This window comes from Oncorhynchus mykiss, chromosome 18 (assembly GCF_013265735.2).
Source record: "Oncorhynchus mykiss isolate Arlee chromosome 18, USDA_OmykA_1.1, whole genome shotgun sequence".
Classification (NCBI taxonomy): Eukaryota; Metazoa; Chordata; class Actinopteri; order Salmoniformes; family Salmonidae; genus Oncorhynchus; species Oncorhynchus mykiss.
The window spans coordinates 42247814-42269091 of NC_048582.1; the positions used below are offsets into that span (position 1 = coordinate 42247814).

At 45.1% G+C, this 21278-nt stretch overlaps 1 protein-coding gene across 2 annotated transcripts in view; it reads right to left on the reverse strand.

Moving 5' to 3' along the window:
* Nucleotides 1-20277, reverse strand: part of LOC110496297 (atrial natriuretic peptide receptor 1) — a 122933-nt gene extending 102656 nt beyond the window's left edge. Inside the window, exons 1-3 of one of the 2 annotated variants that reach the window (XM_036952864.1) lie at nucleotides 20163-20277; nucleotides 19475-19587; nucleotides 17493-18275 (exon numbers count right to left, since the gene is read on the reverse strand). In XM_036952864.1, the coding sequence (XP_036808759.1) occupies nucleotides 17493-18261 (769 nt within the window). In that variant the 5' untranslated portion in view covers nucleotides 18262-18275; nucleotides 19475-19587; nucleotides 20163-20277. Of the gene's footprint in view, nucleotides 1-17492; nucleotides 18276-19474; nucleotides 19588-19900 lie in introns of both variants that reach the window. The other variant, XM_036952863.1, reaches the window with a different exon arrangement.
* Nucleotides 20278-21278: the final 1001 nt, after the last annotated feature.

The following is a 21278-nucleotide window of genomic DNA, read 5'->3' on the forward strand; positions in this document are numbered from 1 at the left end:
AATTAATATTTGTGTCATTCTCAAAACTTTTGGACACGACTGTACAGTTGAAGTCGGAAGTTTACATACACTTAGGTTGGAGTCATTACAACTCGTTTTTCAACTACTCCACAAATTTCTTGATAACAATCTATAGTTTGGCAACATCTACCTTGTGCATGACACAAGTAATTTTTCCAACAATTGTTCAAAGACAGATTATTTCACTTATAATTCACTGTATCACAATTCCAGTGGATCAGAAGTATACATACACTGAGTTGACTGTGCCTTTAAACAGCTTGGAAAATTCCAGAAAATTACGTAATTGCTTTAGATGCTTCTGATAGGCTAATTGACATCATTTGAGTCAATTGGAGGTGCACCTGTTGATGTATTTCAAGGCCTACCTTCAAACTCAGTGCCTCTTTGCTTGACATCATGGGAAAATCAAAAGAAATCAGCCAAGACCTCCGCAAGCCTGGTTCATTCTTGGGAGCAATTTCCAAATGCCTGAAGGTACCACGTTCGTCGGTACAAACAATAGTTCGCAAGCATAACACCATGGGATCACGCTGCTGTCATACCGCTCAGGAAGGAGATGCGTTCTGTCTCCTAGAGATTAACGTACTTTGGTGCGAAAAGTGCAAATCAATCCCAGAAGAAGAGCAAAGGACCTTGTGAAAATGCTGGAGGAAAACTGGTACAAAGTATCTATATCCACAGTCAAACGAGTCCTATGTCGACATAAACTGAAAGGCCACTTAGCAAGGAAGAAACCACTACTCCAAAACCACCATAAATAAGCCAAACTACAGTTTACAACTGCACATGGGGACAAAGATCATACTTTTTGGAAAAATGTCCTCTGGTCTGATGAAACAAAAATAGAACTGTTTGGCCATAATGACCATCATTATGTTTGGAGGAAAAAGGGGGATGCTTGCAAGCCGAAGAACACCATCCCAACCGTGAAGCACAGGGGTGGCAGAATCATGTTGTGGGTGTGCTTTGCTGCAGGAGGGACTGGTGCACTTCACAAAATAGATGGCATCATGAGAAAGGAAAAAGATGTTGATATATTGAAGCAACATCTCAAGACATCAATCAGGAAGTTAAAGCTTGGTCGCAAATGGGTCTTCTAAATGGACAATGACCCCAAGCATACTTCCAAAGTTGTGGCAAAATGGCTTAAGGACAACAAAGTCAAGCTATTGGAGTGGCCATCACAAAGCCCTGACCTAAATCCTATAGAAAATGTGTGAGCAGAACTGAAAAAGCGTGTGTGAGCAAGGAGGCCTACAAACCTGACTCAGTTACACCAGCTCTGTCAGGAGGAATGGGCCAAAATTCACCCAACTTATTGTGGAAAGCTTGTGGAAGGCTACCCGAAACGTTTGACCCAAGTTTAATCATTTAAAGGCAATGCTACCGAATACTAATTGAGTGTATCTAAACTTCTGACCCCCTGGGAATGTGATGAAAGAAATAAAAGCTGATATAAATAATTCTCTCTACTATAATTCTGACATTTCACATTCTTAAAATAAAGTGGTGGTCCTAACTGACCTAAGACAGGGAATTTTTACTAGGATTAAATGTCAGGAATTGTGAAAAACTGAGTTGAAATGTGTTTGGCTGAGGTGTATGTAAACTTCCGACTTCAACTGTATGTGCACAAAAAAAAATACCTCAACTGCCACAAGCAATTCCCTACCCTGAAACAACCTATGCGTTAACGCCAAATGTAAAGCATCCGAGAAAGAGTCATTATTCTTAACAAATCCTGCCTGATTAAATTATTCTGCTGGATGTGGTCGTGAGGCGGGCTTGCGTAAATTAGACGGGGTGAGGAACTTAAGACTGAGGAGCTGGGAGACCACTTCATTACTGGAGGACGAGCTGCTCCATTTCTCACACACATTCGGTCTCTATTTATCTCTCCTTCCTTGTCCTCTCTTTCTTTATAATCACTCTCATTACTTATACGCGGTCGTCTATCTCCTCTTTCTCTTCCATCCCTCTCTCTCTCTTTGCCTGTCTCACTCTCTCTCTTTCTTTTTCCTTTCCCCCTTGTGCCCTTTTTCTCCGTCTCTCATATGGTCTCGCTTTCCATCTCGCCCCTCTCCCGTTCCCTCTCCTGTCCTCTCTGGGTAGATGTGGATGATGTCGATGGGGTGGGGATGTCATCTGAGTGTCATCTGTCAGTGTTGATATGTGGCTGCCCCGTGGAGAGGATTAATGAGGGTTGGGATGGGTGGGGGTTGCCAGATCTGTAGGGTCATTTCTGGTTAATGAAAGCCACATGTCAAACAGACTATTAACAATACATAAAAAAAAATAATCTGAAAAACTGGATTTTATATATCAGTATTAAACCTGCCAATCTTAATCACTATCCTATATACATGGATTTGTGTTGGTAAGATGCTTTTGTTTCACATAAGTGAAATGCAAAGTGCCCTAAGTATTCTGTACCCAATCAATACATCGACTAGGATATAAAACCTCACAATCTAAATGTCTACTTATCTTATCTTGAATAATCTCACATTCGCTCTTCGAAGGGGAAGGCTGGGTCAAAGCTACTATCAATCTTATATACAGGGATTTGCATGATTTAATATGCATTATCTTTACATACTGCAAAGTGCCCTGCCTAAATAATTTACAACCACAAACTGTACCTGGCTCGATGTACATAATACATCTCTTCTAGGGGTGAAGGTGAACAAGGACTGACTTTGTGTTAGTAAGTCATTTTATATTTGCTTCTTGCCAGGGAATATTAGCAGGTTGACTAAACTCTCCGACATCGTTAAAATGTTTAGCTCAGTGGAACATTTCCATTCCGTCAAATCCATTTCTCTTGTGTCGAGGAAGCATCTCTGGCAGAGTTAGATTCTAGGTGGTGAAAGAAATGCAGCAGCAGGCCCATGTTGTTTACACACTACGTCCAGCACGTTGATGACGAGCGATGGCGGGCCTTGCATACGGCACACAGAAGCAATAACTGCCTCCCGTGTTTTGGCACATGCCACGTAGGCCTCACATCTCCAGCGGCAACAGATGGTCCCCTTTATTAGAGGCCACAAAAATGTCAGGAGAGTTTGCTAGGCTAATCGGACCAGCAATCTTCCTATCCATGTCATTCTCTACTGTATCAGCCGTTATAAATCAGGTAGGGTTAGACCCATCGCTCCTGTGTGTGTGTGTGTGTGTGTGTGTGTGTGTGTGCTGTGCCATTTAGCGAGGCATCCCCCCGGAGCCGCGCTTCAGTGGTCCTTCAGCCAAACAACACGCTCCGTCTGTTGCGTAGCTGCGCCGGTGTCCAGGTGCATCGTCCTGTCTGAGTGTTAGGCCTAAACACTGACCCCCTCAGGTAGATTCCTCTTCAGCTATGTCTGGTCAAACTGCCCATCTAAGTTGGCTTTCACACCTGGTTCCATTGGAGGTCATGTTAGATTCAGGGTGTGTTTAGGGCTGTGGTGGTCACAAAATTTCATCAGCCAGTGACTGTCGAGCAAATAACTTCCTGTCTCACGGTAATTGACCGTTAGTTAACATAAACGTGTTTATCATCTTCTGGCTTCCACACATATCCTACAAGCCACTGATGCAGACCTTTGGAACATCTGCATTTTAAAAAGTCAAATTAATTAATGTAATATAGCCTACACCATCACAATGAATCCATTATTTATTTTAGACAGGTCTAAAGAAACATGATGTGAAGAAAATGTAGTCTATTTGTTATGGTGAGTGAATGAGGACCCAAAAGCGAACTAACTTAAACAGAGCTTCTTTAATAACAAAACATAGGTAGGCTCAGATAGACCGGCAGATTCCGACAGGACAGGACAAGGTTACAGCAAACATGACGATAGTCTGGCTCAGGCATGAAACACAAACAAACAAGAATCCGACAAGGACAGGAGCAGAAACAGAGGGAGATATAGGGACCTAATCAGAGGGAAAAAGGGAACAGGTGGGGAACGGGGTGAATGGGTAGTTAGGAGGAGACAGGGAACAGCTGGGGGAAAGAAGGGGAGAAAAGGTAACCTGACACGACCAGCAGAGGGAGACAGGGTGAAGGGAAAGGACAGAGACAAGACAACATGACAGTACCCCCCCACTCACCGAGCGCCTCCTGGCGCACTCGAGGAGGAAACCTGGCGGCAACGGAGGAAATCCTCGATCAGCGCACGGTCCAGCACGTCCCGAGAGGGAACCCAACTCCTCTCCTCAGGACCGTACCCCTCCCAATCGACAAGGTACTGGTGACCACGGCCCCGAGGACGCATGTCCAAAATCCTGCGGACCCTGTAGATGGGTGCGCCCTCGACAAGGATGGGGGGGGGGGGGGGGGAAGACGAGCGGGGGCGCGAAGAACGGGCTTAATGCAGGAGACGTGGAAGACCGGGTGGACGCGACGAAGGTATCGCGGAAGAAGAAGTCGAACTGCGACAGGATTAATGACCCGAGAAATACGGAACGGACCAATGAACCGCGGGGTCAACTTGCGAGAAGCCGTCTTAAGGGGAAGGTTCTGAGTGGAGAGCCAAACTCTCTGACCGCGACAATATCTAGGACTCTTAGTTCTACGCTTATTAGCAGCCCTCACAGTCTGCGTCCTATAACGGCAAAGTGCAGACCTGACCCTCTTCCAGGTGCGCTCGCAACGTTGGACAAAAGCCTGAGCGGAGGGGACGCTGGACTCGGCGAACTGAGATGAGAACAGCGGAGGCTGGTACCCGAGGCTACTCTGAAAAGGAGATAGCCCGGTCGCAGACGAAGGAAGCGAGTTGTGGGCGTATTCTGCCCAGGGGAGCTGTTCTGACCAAGACGCAGGGTTGCGAAAAGAAAGACTGCGTAAGATGCGACCAATAGTCTGATTGGCCCGTTCTGCTTGACCGTTAGACTGGGGGTGAAAGCCGGAAGAGAGACTGACGGAAGCCCCAATCAAACGGCAAAACTCCCTCCAAAATTGAGACGTGAATTGCGGACCTCTGTCCGAAACGACGTCTGACGGAAGGCCATGAATTCTGAAAACATTCTCGATGATGATTTGTGCCGTCTCTTTAGCAGAAGGAAGCTTAGCAAGGGAAATGAAATGGGCCGCCTTAGAGAACCTATCGACAACCGTAAGAATAACAGTCTTCCCCGCTGACGAAGGCAGTCCGGTGACAAAATCTAAGGCGATGTGAGACCACGGTCGAGAGGGAATAGGAAGCGGCCTGAGACGGCCGGCAGGAGGAGAGTTACCGGACTTAGTCTGCGCGCAGACCGAACAAGCAGCCACGAAACGACGCGTGTCATGCTCCCGGGTGGGCCACCAAAAACGCTGGCGAATGGAAGCAAGCGTACCCCGAACGCCAGGGTGGCCGGCTAACTTGGCAGAGTGAGCCCACTGAAGAACGGCCAGACGAGTAGGAACGGGAACGAAAAGAAGGTTCCTAGGACAAGCGCGCGGCGACGGAGTGTGAGTGAGCGCTTGTTTTACCTGCCTCTCAATTCCCCAGACAGTCAACCCGACAACACGCCCCTCAGGGAGAATCCCCTCGGGGTCAGTGGAGGCTACTGAAGAACTGAAGAGACGAGACAAAGCATCAGGCTTGGTGTTCTTAGAGCCCGGACGATAAGAAATCACGAACTCGAAACGAGCGAAAAACAGCGCCCAACGCGCCTGACGCGCATTAAGTCGTTTGGCAGAACGGATGTACTCAAGGTTCCTATGGTCAGTCCAAACGACAAAAGGAACGGTCGCCCCCTCCAACCACTGTCGCCATTCGCCTAGGGCTAACCGGATGGCGAGCAGTTCGCGGTTACCCACATCATAGTTACGTTCCGACGGCGACAGGCGATGAGAAAAATACGCGCATGGGTGGACCTTGTCGTCAGAGAGGGAGCGCTGAGAAAGAATGGCTCCCACGCCCACCTCTGACGCGTCAACCTCGACAACGAACTGTCTAGAGACGTCAGGTGTAACAAGGATAGGAGCGGATGTAAAACGATTCTTGAGGAGATCAAAAGCTCCCTGGGCGGAAACGGACCACTTAAAGCACGTCTTGACAGAAGTAAGGGCTGTGAGAGGAGCGGCCACCTGACCGAAATTACGGATGAAACGACGATAGAAGTTCGCGAAGCCGAGAAAGCGCTGCAGCTCGACGCGTGACTTAGGGACGGGCCAATCAATGACAGCTTGGACTTTAGCGGGATCCATCTTAATGCCTTCAGCGGAAATAACAGAACCGAGAAATGTGACGGAGGAGGCATGAAAAGTGCACTTCTCAGCCTTCACAAAAAGACAATTCTCTAAAAGGCGCTGGAGGACACGTCGAACGTGCTGAACATGAATCTGGAGTGACGGTGAAAAAATCAGGATATCGTCAAGGTAAACGAAAACAAAGATGTTCAGCATGTCTCTCAGGACATCATTGACTAATGCCTGAAAGACAGCTGGAGCGTTAGCGAGGCCGAAAGGAAGAACCCGGTATTCAAAGTGCCCTAACGGAGTGTTAAACGCCGTCTTCCACTCGTCCCCCTCCCTGATGCGCACGAGATGGTAAGCGTTACGAAGGTCCAACTTAGTGAAAAACCTGGCTCCCTGCAGGATCTCGAAGGCTGAAGACATAAGAGGAAGCGGATAACGATTCTTAACTGTTATGTCATTCAGCCCTCGATAATCTATGCAGGGGCGCAGAGACCCGTCCTTCTTCTTGACAAAAAAAAACCCCGCTCCAGCGGGAGAGGAGGAGGGGACTATGGTACCGGCGTCAAGAGCTACAGACAAATAATCCTCGAGAGCCTTACGTTCGGGAGCCGACAGAGAGTATAGTCTACCCCGGGGGGGAGTGGTTCCCGGAAGGAGATCAATACTACAATCATACGACCGGTGTGGAGGAAGAGAGGTGGCCCTGGACCGACTGAACACCGTGCGCAGATCGTGATATTCCTCCGGCACCCCTGTCAAATCACCAGGCTCCTCCTGTGAAGAAGAGACAGAGGAAACAGGAGGGATAGCAGACATTAAACATTTCACATGACAAGAGACGTTCCAGGAGAGGATAGAATTACTAGACCAATTAATGGAAGGATTATGACAAACTAGCCAGGGATGGCCCAAAACAACAGGTGTAAAAGGTGAACGAAAAATCAAAAAAGAAATGGTTTCGCTATGATTACCAGAAACAGTGAGGGTTAAAGGTAGCGTCTCACGCTGAATCCTGGGGAGAGGACTACCATCCAGGGCGAACAAGGCCGTGGACTCCCTTAACTGTCTGAGAGGAATGTCATGTTCCCGAGCCCAGGTCTCGTCCATAAAACAGCCCTCCGCCCCAGAGTCTATTAAGGCACTGCAGGAAGCTGACGAACCGGTCCAGCGTAGATGGACCGACAAGGTAGTGCAGGATCTTGAAGGAGAGACAGGAGTAGTAGCGCTCACCAGTAGCCCTCCGCTTACTGATGAGCTCTGGCTTTTACTGGACATGAAGTGACAAAATGACCAGCAGAACCGCAATAGAGACAGAGGCGGTTGGTGATTCTCCGTTCCCTCTCCTTAGTCGAGATGCGGATACCTCCCAGCTGCATAGGCTCAGCTCCCGAGCCGGCAGAGGAAGATGGTAGTGATGCGGAGAGGGGGGCAACGGAGAACGCGAGCTCCTTTCCACGAGCTCGGTGACGCAGATCAACCCGTCGCTCAATGCGAATAGCGAGTTCAATCAGGGAATCCACGCTGGAAGGGACCTCCCGGGAGAGAATCTCATCCTTTACCTCTGCGCGGAGACCCTCCAGAAAACGAGCGAGCAAAGCCGGCTCGTTCCAGCCACTGGAGGCAGCAAGAGTGCGAAACTCAATAGAGTAGTCTGTTATGGATCGATTACCTTGACATAGGGAAGACAGGGCCCTGGAAGCCTCCTCCCCAAAAACAGATCGATCAAAAACCCGTATCATCTCCTCCTTAAAGTCCTGATACTGGTTAGTACACTCAGCCCTTGCCTCCCAGATTGCCGTGCCCCACTCACGAGCCCGTCCAATAAGGAGAGATATGACGTAGGCGACACGAGCAGTGCTCCTGGAGTAAGTGTTGGGCTGGAGAGAAAACACAATATCACACTGGGTGAGGAACGAGCGGCATTCAGTGGGCTCCCCAGAGTAACACGGCGGGTTATTGATTCTGGGCTCCGGAGATTCGAAAGCCCTGGAAGTGGCCGGTGGATCGAGGCGGAGATGGTGAACCTGTTCTGTGAGGTTGGAGACTTGGGTGGCCAGGGTCTCAACGGCATGTCGAGCAGCAGACACTTCCTGCTCGTGTCTGCCTAGCATCGCTCCCTGGATCCCGACGGCTGAGTGGAGAGGATCCGAAGTCGCTGGGTCCATTCTTGGTCGGATTCTTCTGTTATGGTGAGTGAATGAGGACCCAAAAGCGAACTAACTTAAACAGAGCTTCTTTAATAACAAAACATAGGTAGGCTCAGATAGACCGGCAGATTCCGACAGGACAGGACAAGGTTACAGCAAACATGACGATAGTCTGGCTCAGGCATGAAACACAAACAAACAAGAATCCGACAAGGACAGGAGCAGAAACAGAGGGAGATATAGGGACCTAATCAGAGGGAAAAAGGGAACAGGTGGGGAACGGGGTGAATGGGTAGTTAGGAGGAGACAGGGAACAGCTGGGGGAAAGAAGGGGAGAAAAGGTAACCTGACACGACCAGCAGAGGGAGACAGGGTGAAGGGAAAGGACAGAGACAAGACAACATGACACTATTTCAGAAGAACAGAATAACATACTCTGAGTTGTGCTTATTATGTTAGGTACTGCTCTGGCTATGCCATATGGCTGTGGGCTACACTAGTTCCATTTAGCAGATAAGATTTGCTTAGAATTTCATGGCATTATTTTGTAGTATGAAGAATACAATTGAATAAAATAGAAAGGATATTTTCTCCCAATGATGATGGAGTGCGCACATGCAGCTATTCTGTGTTGAGCGGTTAACAACGAAACAGGTACTCCTATATGCTTAATTTAGTGTTATTTATGTAACTTTAGTCATGATACAAACATTGGGCTATATGTTTTGATTTTCAATACATTCTAAGGCTGCATGACGCGACTCTAATGATGATTTGAAAAAAGTTGCACGAAAGGCATGAACTCTTATTTTTTGGACAGGCTGTACACACTTCATCAGTCTCTCATTCACAATTTGACAAGCACTTGGTAATTCCTCGAATTTCCCGACAGCATCCCCTTTGTGTGTCCGTAATGCCCCCTAAAAAATCCATGCCTTTGTGGCCAGTGGCTGTTGTGCCTTTGGGCTTAATATAATAATAATAATAATAATAATAATAATAATAATAATTACCTTCTACCTGCGTGGTGTTTGCACCTCTCACTCACGTGGGTCTACATCACGTGATCGGGTCTTTCTCACAGGCTACAAGTGAAAATGGACACATCCTGGACGGAACTGCGCACGTCCTTCCGAGGCATTCCGAGGCAAATATTGAAGATATTGGAAGAACTGTCCACATTTACTTTTAGTCAGTCAACAAGACTAAAAGTAAATGTGTACTTCATTCCCATACTGATTTCCATGGACCATCTAAGGTGGGTATCTGTCAAACCTGGATAATTTGAATGGGGTTGTTTGTTTTGTTTGAACAGGTGTGATAGCATTTTCATGCCAAAATGAGAAGAAAGAAAAGGCAACCTAGTTTGGCAATACAAAAAGGTGTTAGATTCCCAGATGGTGTGAAAGTAATTCACACCAATTCAGAGAAGTTGGCCAATATCACATAATTTTGCCCCAGTGCACAAGGCATCGGGTTACCTTTTCAGTCGATAAGACAACTCAACCAATGATAAACCGCTGTTCAAGCAATTTGCAATGATGACAGGGAGCGTATTCACTCCAAAACTTGTATCCATTCTATTGACATCAAACAGTTGTGAGATAGTGGCAAATAAACAATTCCACAGAATCAGATGCGTCGATAAAATTTTACACAGCATAATGAATGGGAATGGTTGCTTTATTTGACATTATTTAATTTACGTGACAACACTTCTAGCGATGCCCTTGCTTGCACATCCAATTTGTAGTTCAAATTAAATCATGCAAATCAAATCCAGGTAAGTTTTAAAAAAAGTTACAGTGCATTCATAAAGTATTCAGACCCCTTCATTTTCCACTTTGTTACGTTACAGTCTTATTCTAAAATTGATTAAATATTTTTTTTCCTCATCAAACAATACCCCATAAGTACAAAGCAAAAATAAGTTTAGAAATTTCTGGAAATGTATATATGTAAAAAAATGAAATATCACATTTACATAAGTATTCAGACCCTTTATTCAGTACTTTGTTGAAGCACCTTTGGCAGTGATTACAGCCTCGAGTCTTCAGCTACAAGCTGGGCACACCTGTATTTGGTGAGTTTCTCTCATTCTTCTCTGCAGATTCTATCAAGCTCTGTCAGGTTGGATGGGGAGGCATCACAGCACAGCTATTTTCTGGTCTCTCCAAAAATGTTAGATCATGTTCAAGTCTGAACTCTGGCTGGGCCACTCAAGGACATTCAGAGACTTGTCCCGAAGCCACTCCTACGTTGCCTTGGATGTGTGTCGTTGTCCTGTTGGAAGGTGAACCTTCGCCCCAGTCTGAGTTCCTGAGTGCTCTGGAGTAGGTTTTTATCAAGGATCTCTGTACTTCGCTCCGTTCATCTTTCCCTCGATTCTGACTAGTCTCCCAGTTCCCACAGCATGATGCTGCCACCACCATGCTTCACCGTAGAGATGGTGCCATGTTTCCTCCAGACGTGACACTTGGCATTCAGGTCAAATAGTTCAAACTTGGTTTCATCAGACCAGAGAATCTTGTTTCTCATAGTCTGAGAGTCCTCTAGGTGTCATGTGCCTTTTCCTGAAGAGTGGCTTCCGTCTGGCCACTCTACCATAAAGGCCTGATTGGTGGAGTGCTGCAGAGATGGTTGTCCTTCTGGAAGGTTCTCCCATCTCCACAGAGGAACTCTGGAGCTCTGTCAGAGTGACCATCGGGTTCTTGGTCACCTCCCGACCAAGGCCCTTCCCCCCCTGATTGCTCAGTTTGGCCGGGCGTCCAGCTCTAGGAAGGGTCTTGGTGGTTCCAGACTTCTTCCATTTAAGAATGATGAAGAACACTGTTTTCTTGGGGACCTTCAATGCCGCAGACACTTTTTGGTACCCTTCCCCAGATCTGTGCCTCATCACAATCCTGTCTCGGAACTCTACGGACAATTCCTTCGACCTCATGGCTTGGTTTTTGCTCTTACATGCACTGTTAACTGTGGGACCTTATGTAGATAGGTGGGTGCATTTCTAAATCATGTACAATCAATTGAATTTACCACAGGTGCAGTTCAATCAAGTTGTAGAAACATCTCAAGGATGATCAATGGAAACATGATGCACCTGAGCAAAATGTAAAGTCTCAAAGCAAATGGTCTGAATACTTATGTAAATAAGGTATTTCAGTTTTTATGTTTAATAAACTCGTTAAAGTGTCTAAAAACCTGTTTGTGCTTTGTAATTATGGGGTATTGTGTGTAAATTTATAAGGAGAAACCTTAATTTAATCCATTTTACAATAAGGCTGTAACGTAACAAAATATGGAAAAAGTGAAGGGGTCTGAATACTTTCCCCAAATGCACTGTATATGTCCGTTCTCGAAGTCCTGTCTTGTAAATCGTCTAGAGCAATTGCACGCCTTTTTTCTCATACGAGTCCAGTGATGTCAGTTAGATGCTTAGGTAAAAAGCTTAGCCTGCGAATTTGATCAACATTCATATGTGTGGCTGCTGTGTATCTGGGACTATTAGGCATCTACACATCATTAGTCCACATGCATTAAATGTGCCCTGTCAGATGCACATACATACACAGTAAGTAAGTATTCGGCGCACGTGACAAATAAACTTTGATTTAATATGACATGAATTCGAACATATGGTTATTGTGTGATTTACAAAAGATTGAATCATACTCTGCCACTTGTATGTATTTGAATGTGGTGTGTGAGAGAGACAGACTGAGTGTTTGAGAGCAGGTGAAAGAGAGCGAGAGGGAATAGGAGAGAGCAACAATCTGGTGGTCACACTGACAGTTCCAATGTGCGCCAGAGGAAAATATACGACACAGGAGGGCAGGTGATCGCTCCTGTCACGCCCACCTGTTCCTGCGCTCTGGCGCAGATGCTGCCCGTATCCATGGAAACTATCTCCTCAGCTCAGCCATGCTTGCGGATTCTCCTCTCCGTCAAACTTTCATCCTGGCACATCAGGAGGAGAATTTTAAAAATGGACCGTCTATCCAAATACCTTGAAGGGTAAACTCTCAAATCCAGCTAAGCTGAGGTTTAGACATAGTGAGCATTACAAAGCAGCTCTGTGCTTTCATTCACACTCCATTTGCGTTTCTCCAGTTCTCTGTCTTGGCTATCTTGGTCTTTTTCTTTCTTTCTCCGAGACAGCCCTCATTGGCCAAGCCTCCGCCATCTCTTTATGACTTTATTTCTCACACTCATTTCTATGTTTTGAACAGATTGTTTTTGCAACTTTGTTTGCATAGCACCAGGGCAGGTAATATTTAAAGTAAATTATTACCATTGGTCGAACATTTTACTTGGATGGGAAGATAAACAGCCAGAACTAAATCATTTGGAATGTGATTAAAGAAATACATTGCATATTTCCCTGGGAGCAAGACAGGACAAACTGTTTTCTCATTGCCCCTCGGGCTGTGTTTGACAAGCTGCCACATTCTGGCCCACTCTGTCTCCCCTTCTGGTGAGATTTATGAGTCTACGGCAAATTAACATTCTGATCCAAATAATCTTTACCGGCATAACTGTGACAGGTGAACGCTGCCAGGGAAATTACAAGTAATAATGGAACAAAGAGGAGGCTGGTGGGAGGAACTATAGGAGGACGGCTCATTGTAATGGCTGGAACGGAATCAATGGAACGGTACCAAACACATCAAACAACGTGTTTGACACCATTCCATTGATTCCATTTCAGCCACTACAATGAGCCCTTCCCTCCCATAGTTCCTCCCACCAGTCTCATCTGATGGAACAGCATTACAAAAGCTCTCCCAGCTAGCACATTTCGTTCCTTGCAAATTGTGGGAACGTATGTTTTTGGTTTAACATTGGTTGTGGGAACAAAGCCACATGTTTCCTGACTGGTAAAACTTTTCTTTTTCTATGTTCTGAGAACAGAAGTGAACATTTTGCCTGTTCTGGGGATATTTATTTTTACGTTACAGGTAGGTTCTGATAACTTTTTCTCTGGCTCCTTGAAAGTTTTCCTCTAAGGTTTTCTTAATGCTCTGAGAATGGGAGTTTGTTTTTGTAACTTCCTTAAAACTTTCACTGAATATTTCAATAAGACTTAAAAAAAAAAAAACTGCTAGCTCCTTTTGGGTGAACTTTTTTGTTTTGTTTTACACCAAGCACAGATAGGACACATGTAAATTAATTTCCTTAGGCAGTAAATCATGCAAACACATTTATTTTTTGCTGTGACATGGCATCAGTGAGATTTCAACCTATAATCTTCTTTAAATCAGGTGTGGCCAATTAGTGGGTGCAGCCAACACACCTGGACACACTTAACAAGATAGAAATAGTTGTGTTGATGCTGAGAAGGGAATGTATATGCTTTTAAATAACATTCTTAGAATGTTCTCTGAATTTTACTAAACTTTTCTGTTTTTTATGGAAAGTTCTTAATGTTCTCAGGGAACAATTTGAGAACATTACTTGAAATAGAATCATGATGAAACCTGTTGGAAACGTTATGCTGAAGTACTGAAATTCTCACGGAAGAACATTGTTTCTTAACGTTCTCTGAACTATTTGAAAACATTTTCAATGTCAAACCAGTTGAAGATTATTCCTAGAACATTACCAAAATTGAAATTAACATAGAACTATGTTTGAACTTTTAGGAAACATGTTAAAGTAATGAAATACCTAGAAAATAATGTATTTTTGTCAGGTTCTTTAAAATGTGTTGAGAATGTTCCGAAGTCAAGTAACTATCCTCCACCATTCCCAGAAAGTTGGGTTGTATGTAGAAAATGTAAAAGAAACATAGGACAACCAGGCTTTTACCATGCTCTAAGAAACATATGGTTCTCAGAACATTATATGCTAGCTGGGCTCTCTTTCTATGTTTAAATGTCTTTCTAACAGTATCGCTCTTAATCTCTCTCTCTCAGTCCCCTTCTCTTGCCTTCCAGTCTAACAAACCGACACAATCCCCAGCTGTGATTTGCTAAATGCTGGGGGGGAGGACGACGGAAGAGACAGCCACAGCACCACCAAGTAATCCCACACTGGAAGTCTCCACGCTGTTTGAATTAGGGGAGCTCTCCGCCTCCACTGCAACTCAAAGCGCCAGAGAAACCAGGCTCATTTTTCTTCCTTTTAAATGGGACTTAATGGGACTGCTGGCTCTGATATAGAGTGCTGCTTGCAAATCACTTCATCAAATGACGTTGTTTCCTTTTACCATCAGGCTTATATCATTCCAGAGGCCCTGGGGCTTGGACAGGCTACAACCGGGAAAAACACAACAGGAAAACAACAATGGGATATTGTCCGCAGGGCTAGCATATTGATATAATTATTCATTTTAAACTGTTGATTCTGACCAATTAAGAGTGGTTCCCATTGGTTTCCTAACCTCTTGAAGCGGTGATTGGTGGAGGGATTCTGAGGGGACACTGATGGTACGGTCTTATTTTGAGCAACCACGAAAAGTTTAGGCTCCTGGGGAGGGAGGGTGAGTGCAGCGAAGATCATGTGAGAACTGAGAATCCTTCAACAATGGACTGGGATAAAGCAGAGGAGCCAGCCATCCCTCTTCTCTCTCCTTCTCTCTCCCACCCACCATCACTCCGTCCCCAGCCTGGTCAGCTTAGCCTGCGAATTGATTCCCGGTTGCTTGGGAGACAAACGACTGTTTGACACAGTCAATAAACTCAGATGGTGGTCACACGGGGCCGATACCCGAAATAGTCTTATAAAACAGTGGCCAAGAAGAACAAAAAGTCAGGACAAATTATGTTTCGCAGGAAATACCTTTGTGTCAGAAATGTCCTGAGCAGTTTCCCTTATAAAGTCAAAGAGGGGCCACTGGCTACACCTCTTGCTTAAGTTTGGGACTTTTAATTAAGAATGTTGTCGTACCCATGTGGGAACTGGGGGAGTGGAATACAGGAAACTGGCTGGGGCTGGGCACGGTGTGAGGAGGGAGGTGGTTCCCAACAGGGCAGTTATACCACCTACATTCTAACATTCAAGTCCACGTAATGTCCTCGGTCTCAGAAACTACGAGCCACACTATCAAATTTCCACATTTACATCTGTGCAGCCAGTCAAATAAAATGAGAGAGGCCATGTTAGTATATGACCAAATAGAGGAAGTCAAAACTAAAAATCTATGGATAACGATGAGTCCACTCGCACTATTCAGTGCGCTTTCAAGTACCTTCTTCAGCGTGTCCCGAGGCTAAGAAGAAAAAGTAATGGAGCCACAAAGTACTGGCAACAGAAATGCATGTGTCTGCATGTGTCAAAGAAAACAGACAACACATTCTCCATTACAATTAAACTAGCACCGATCAAGCATTCCCATTAACACATTCCTTTCAATCAATACATGGACGTTATGCCCAACTAAAGACAGTTACTTTCTGGGTTAATTCCAAAATCAATAATGATATGGTGTGAGAAAATGCAAATGACAGCGCATGTCAACACCTGAACTAGCCAATTATCGAATTAAAGCGACATCTGGTAACTGCACTCTCAAACTTCATATTGGAGATATTGATTGCTTGGTGGCGGTTCAGTTAAGGGTGCTAGCCAGCGAACACTTAATTAGTTACAGATTTGAAATAACAATGAAGCGCTCGCGTACCTAATAAGGTTATCTATATGCCAAGTGGAGTTGCCTCTGTTGAAGTTTCCCGCAACTTAGAGTGTGTGTTTGTGTGTGTGTGTGTGTGTGCGTGCGAGAGAGTTTTCAGGAACATGTTCTGTCAGCATTTCCTAGACGCCTCTACTTCTCTCCTAGACTTTAGCGCCTGTGAAGGCACCTTTAATGGTCTCGGCAGCAGCAAGGTGATGCCAGCTGAACTTCCTGCACATCTGAGCAGAAACAGCGAGGCTCCTCACACCTGCAGACACAGTCCCAGACGCATCATCTCTTTATGGGAAGAAATGTGGTAGGTTGTGGTGTCAGAATGTGCACAGGGTGTTCCCCTGCTGCCATGTGGATAGGACCACTGACACACACAGAGTTAAAGCGGAGGGGGTGGACTCGTTGTGATTCATCCATAGCCCAACAAAGCAGAGAGCACTATTCTATTCCCACACTATATGATTCAATATTTTAACTCTTTCAACACCATTATATTTTAACACTTGCCATCTCTCGGTCAGTAGGCCTACGCCCTCTTACTATTTGCAATCTCTCTCTCACTATCCTGTTTCCTCCATTGTACTGTGTCTTTCACAGACCTATCTGGCATTTACAAAATGACGCCAATTGGCCAGAAGGTGGCACTATGACGAGATTGAAAATGCAAACTTTGAAAGGTCACGCCCCTCACCCTGTTTGACCTAAAGTCATGAAATTCGGTACGAAGGTCCCTCTCCTCACAAGGAAACAATGTGCCACAGGGACCCGTAAGGTCCGCCATGATGGATTTTTCCTCTTTCCTCTTCCTACATTGTCATGCTGTCTGTTAAATGTGCGTTAACAGAAGTCCGTTTTCTCTCCCTCAATGTGTTGTGTGTTAATTGACATTGTGGCAAGTTAACAACTTTTCTCGCTCTGCCAGTACCATGCATTAAAACGCTTTGGTCAAATTCTAAGTCTATCTGTTTATTGACTCACTAGGTCAATAAAACTTCAGCTCAAATATTATCATTCAATCTACTGGATTTAAACTGCGCATGTGAACTTATTCCTACATCTGGTAAATGAGACATATAGTAAGTTGACAGGTCAATTTACAATAATGAAAAGAGTGGTTGCAAATGAAAACAGCATACACATGTGGTCTTGAAATAAGGACCAACTGGGATTGACTGCTCTCTCCAGATTACTGAAATAATGGAATCAAAATACCATTACTGCCAAACAGCAATTAGTCAGGCCACTTATTTTCACATTCTACACATATGGCTTTAATGTGCGGACATTAACGTTCAGGCAAATCTTCTGCAAGCTGGGTTTGTGACCGATTGGGAGCTATGTTCTCAGGTTTTTGATAAAACCATGTCAACATGTATGTATCTGTAAGCAATTGTAAGAAGAAAAAAAACTTGATCAAGATGAGAACAAGGCTTAAACAGTCACCCAGATCAAGACAGAGGGTGCCCAGAATACTTTAGGTAGAAATAGGACAGAGGTCAGATGGACAGAGATTGGACTGGGAGCTCACCTCGGGCACTCTGGCTTATATCACTGATGAGGTCATCATACTGGACGGGTCCAGTCTGCTCATTGAAGACCTTGTCTGCTGTGGTGATGTTGTCCAGCTGCAGCTGCGTGTACAGCCCCTCTGCCGTAAAGTAGTATGGCCGGTCGTCGTCTTTGTTGTCGCTGAACATGAGCATGGCGTGCCTGTGCCAGCCAAAATGGCGATGCAGGCGCACCCCAAACTCGCCCAGCTTCTTGTGTGTGGGGCCCGTGTTGGTGATGGATGTGTACATGTTGAAGCCGATGGCCGCTGCCCCGGCCGTCACCATGGGAACGTCCCAGTGGGTGGTGAAGCGGCCCACAGGAGACGAAGCGTAGTCGCAGCCAGGCCCGATGAAGGCCCACGGGTCGTAGGAGAACTTGAGGTCCACGGCCACCAACGGCGCCACTGAGTCGGAGCAGACTCCATCTTTGCTTTCGCTGCTGTCGTAGACGATGCGGAGGCGGTGGCCCGGCAGCAGGGTGGGTTCGTCATTGACTCGCTCCAGAGCTCTGATCAGAGCGGGTCCCACGCGAGGCCAGGCCCACGGGTATTCAGTGTTGTGCAAAGGCAGGATAGCAGCCAGTGTCACATTCTGGGGCTCCGAAAGTCCATTGAACGACAGCTCGAGTTGGAGCGGTTCGGTCCTGAGGAGCGGGAAAACCAGAAACAGCAGAGGAACTCCCAGTCGTCCCTGCCACCACCGAGTTCTCGTCTTCTGCATTGCTGGGTTGGGCTCAGGCATCACCATCAACCACAGGGGGGCTGGCAGGAACAAACACACAGAGTGCGTGAGGTGGCCTGTTAGTAATGATTTATAACATTATGACACCAGCCCCAACCCCCAGAGGCATTTGTGGCCTTCTAGTTTAAATTATTCTTCGATTCAGGTCAATTCTGTAGCAGAAATTTGAATAACCACTAGATGAGGATATCAAAGTAGTGTTGAATTTATTCTACGTCAAATATCATGGAATTTGGATGGATGGAAGACAAAGAATAAGGGGAAAATAGAACGAGGGGATAAGATAAGTATCATGATATTAACAGGTTCTAATCTACTTATTTGGTGTGTGTGGATAAGACACATGCTATGATAAAGTTTGGCATTTGACTGGTTTGTGAGTGAGGCTGGCTACTAGATCTGTCACTGTATACTTAACTTTGAATATCTTATCTAGTAATTACATAAGTTACTTTCTTACTTGAGACACCAACAAATTAAGTATATCCCCGTAGTCAACCTGTGATGTATTTGTGAGTGTGAAGCCAAAGCTAACCGAGCTGTCAGCAAAGTGCGTCCTCATCTTTGCAAAGAAATAGGCTACTCCAAGTGTTTTTTATTGATTTATCAGATTACCTATGCAGGGATCATCAACTAGTTTCAGCCGCGGGCCAATAATTTTTTAGATGGTCAGGTCGGAACTTAATTAGAAATAATTTGTAGACTAAATAAATTGACCGCAAGAAGCCCAAACAGATATAACATTTGACTAAAATATAATCATTTTAAACCTTGCTTACATTTGTATATGATCACATATATTTTTTATTGAACCTTTATTTTATCAGGGAGTCATACTGAGACCAAAGTATATTTTACAAATGAGCCCTGAATTACAGAAAATACACACATAAAAATATAAGTACAAAATGCATGCAGAGAGAAAAGCATGGTCATAAAAAAAACCAAACACATTCACCAGTAAAAAGATCCTCAATCAGCTTTCTGATTTCTGAATATCTCTATTATGCGTGGGTATACTTTGGAGCGGATTACCAAAATTAAAATCACTTGGAGCTGATTTGCTGGTGTTTTAATAGTCGTTTATGTCCAACAAATAAAAACATATAATAAAAATAAAACCTTTTTAATTATTCTTTTTTTGCGCAGAAAACTTGGGGGGTGTATTGCTTTAAACTTTACAGAATTAGCCAACAATTAATTAAAAGTACATTTTTACCTCAATATCGATGGTTATGTCTCGCCATTTTGTGTATCTCTTCCACAGATTGTCTCTGGACAGCCTATCGAGTTTCTTGGTAGAAGGTCTCCCGGTGACTCCCAGCAACTGTCCTGTCAATGGAAGATGCGAAGCTGTAAAGACATTGCGCCTCATGAGAGGGACATTTCGTTGCGCACCACTCGCACTAGAGTGCAAATCATTGATCGCCTAACTCCTTCAATTGCCTACTTAAAAAAACAACAACGCAGAAACCGTTTTATATAAGCGCTATCTTATGTATGCCAGGAGCGTCTGCCAAGTAGGCTAGGCTATAAGCTAAATGGGCAACATTAGGCTGTAGGAAAACGTACTCTTAGCTCTGGCTGATATTTGGGATCATTAATAACACAATAATTAGGTGAATATCTGCCGCAGGCGACTGACTTATCTTAATGTCTATCACGTTCGTTATTTAGAATCTGAAGCCGCTGCTTCTTAGACTAAATTCCAACACATTGTTTTGCTGTTCATGTGAAGGCTGCGATTTTACTAGTCTCTTGTTGATTCCATTGAAGAAAAAGCTAAAAAGTCGACATCAGCTAAACATCCAAAGTTAATCGAAGACGTCCGATGAACCGAGCTTGTCATTCTTTGAGGTGAGTGCGGTGGTTTCCTCCCTCCGCACATCGCCAACATTGAACTCAACTCAATCACACAGCAGCACACAAGGATCGATCTCTCACTCGCGCAGATGAATACGCAAGCACTGGGGAGCTCCGGTCACAAGGGTAACCGGTGTGTGTGTGTGCGGCAGTGTGATATATTTGCTTTTGTGCACAGGGTTGGGAAGGGGGAGGCATATACCATTACATTACCATGTGCCATCAATAACAAGACGTGTGCTGAATGGTTGGATGGGGAGCTGTGTCATTGCAGGCTAATTTATGCCAAAACTAACCTAAACATGATGTTTGAGTGTGTGTGTGCATAAGGAAATGTGTGTGTGTGTATTCCCAAATGCATGTAAGGTAATAGTTTGGATATCAGGGCTGGTGATCTGATTTCCAGATAAATGCTTGATTGGTTGAGATTGGTCGATGTGCACATCTGGAACCATTGTTCCTCAATCTGAGTATGCCAGCTGAGTTGGACCTTTGCAAAATATGCATTGTAAGTTTAACTGTGATTGCATATGGTAATCCAGTCACTCCTATTATGACCGGATACGATTGTAGGCTACTGTTCGTGACTTCTGCAAATGGACTCATATCAACAAAAATGTATCGAACAATTGCCTACTACCGACTGTCACTAAGCTAGGCTAAAAGCTCTTAAGAGTGAACCAAGGTAGAGCGGAATTTCTGCCCCACCCCCACTGACCTCCTGCATTTTAATCACATGCTCCTCTTCCTTTTCATTGTTCCATGTTTCCCCCCCCCCTCTTCCTCTCAATTAAAGTGTGCTATTGTTGTACGTCCATTAAGCTTTTATTGCCACTTAGTCCCTCACCCCCTCGCTCGTCTTCACTGCACTTTGTTTAATTTCACCTTGCCCCATCTTGGATCTTACATCACTTGCAAGCGTGCTCTGCTCGCTGACAAACAACTTCCAGATCAATAAAGGGAAAACACAAGGAGCTCGTTGGCTTCCCGGACGCACGGCGGCGGAAGAACGTGTGTATGCAGGGTGCCAAGTGCCATGGCGGCTCATAAATCACCCGCAGTATGTGTGCTGCCTGTACCTCCCACAGAGGAGGAGTGAGGTCACCACACTCCTCTTACCCCCACACGCGTTTCCCTTGGCTAACATACGACTCTCCCCC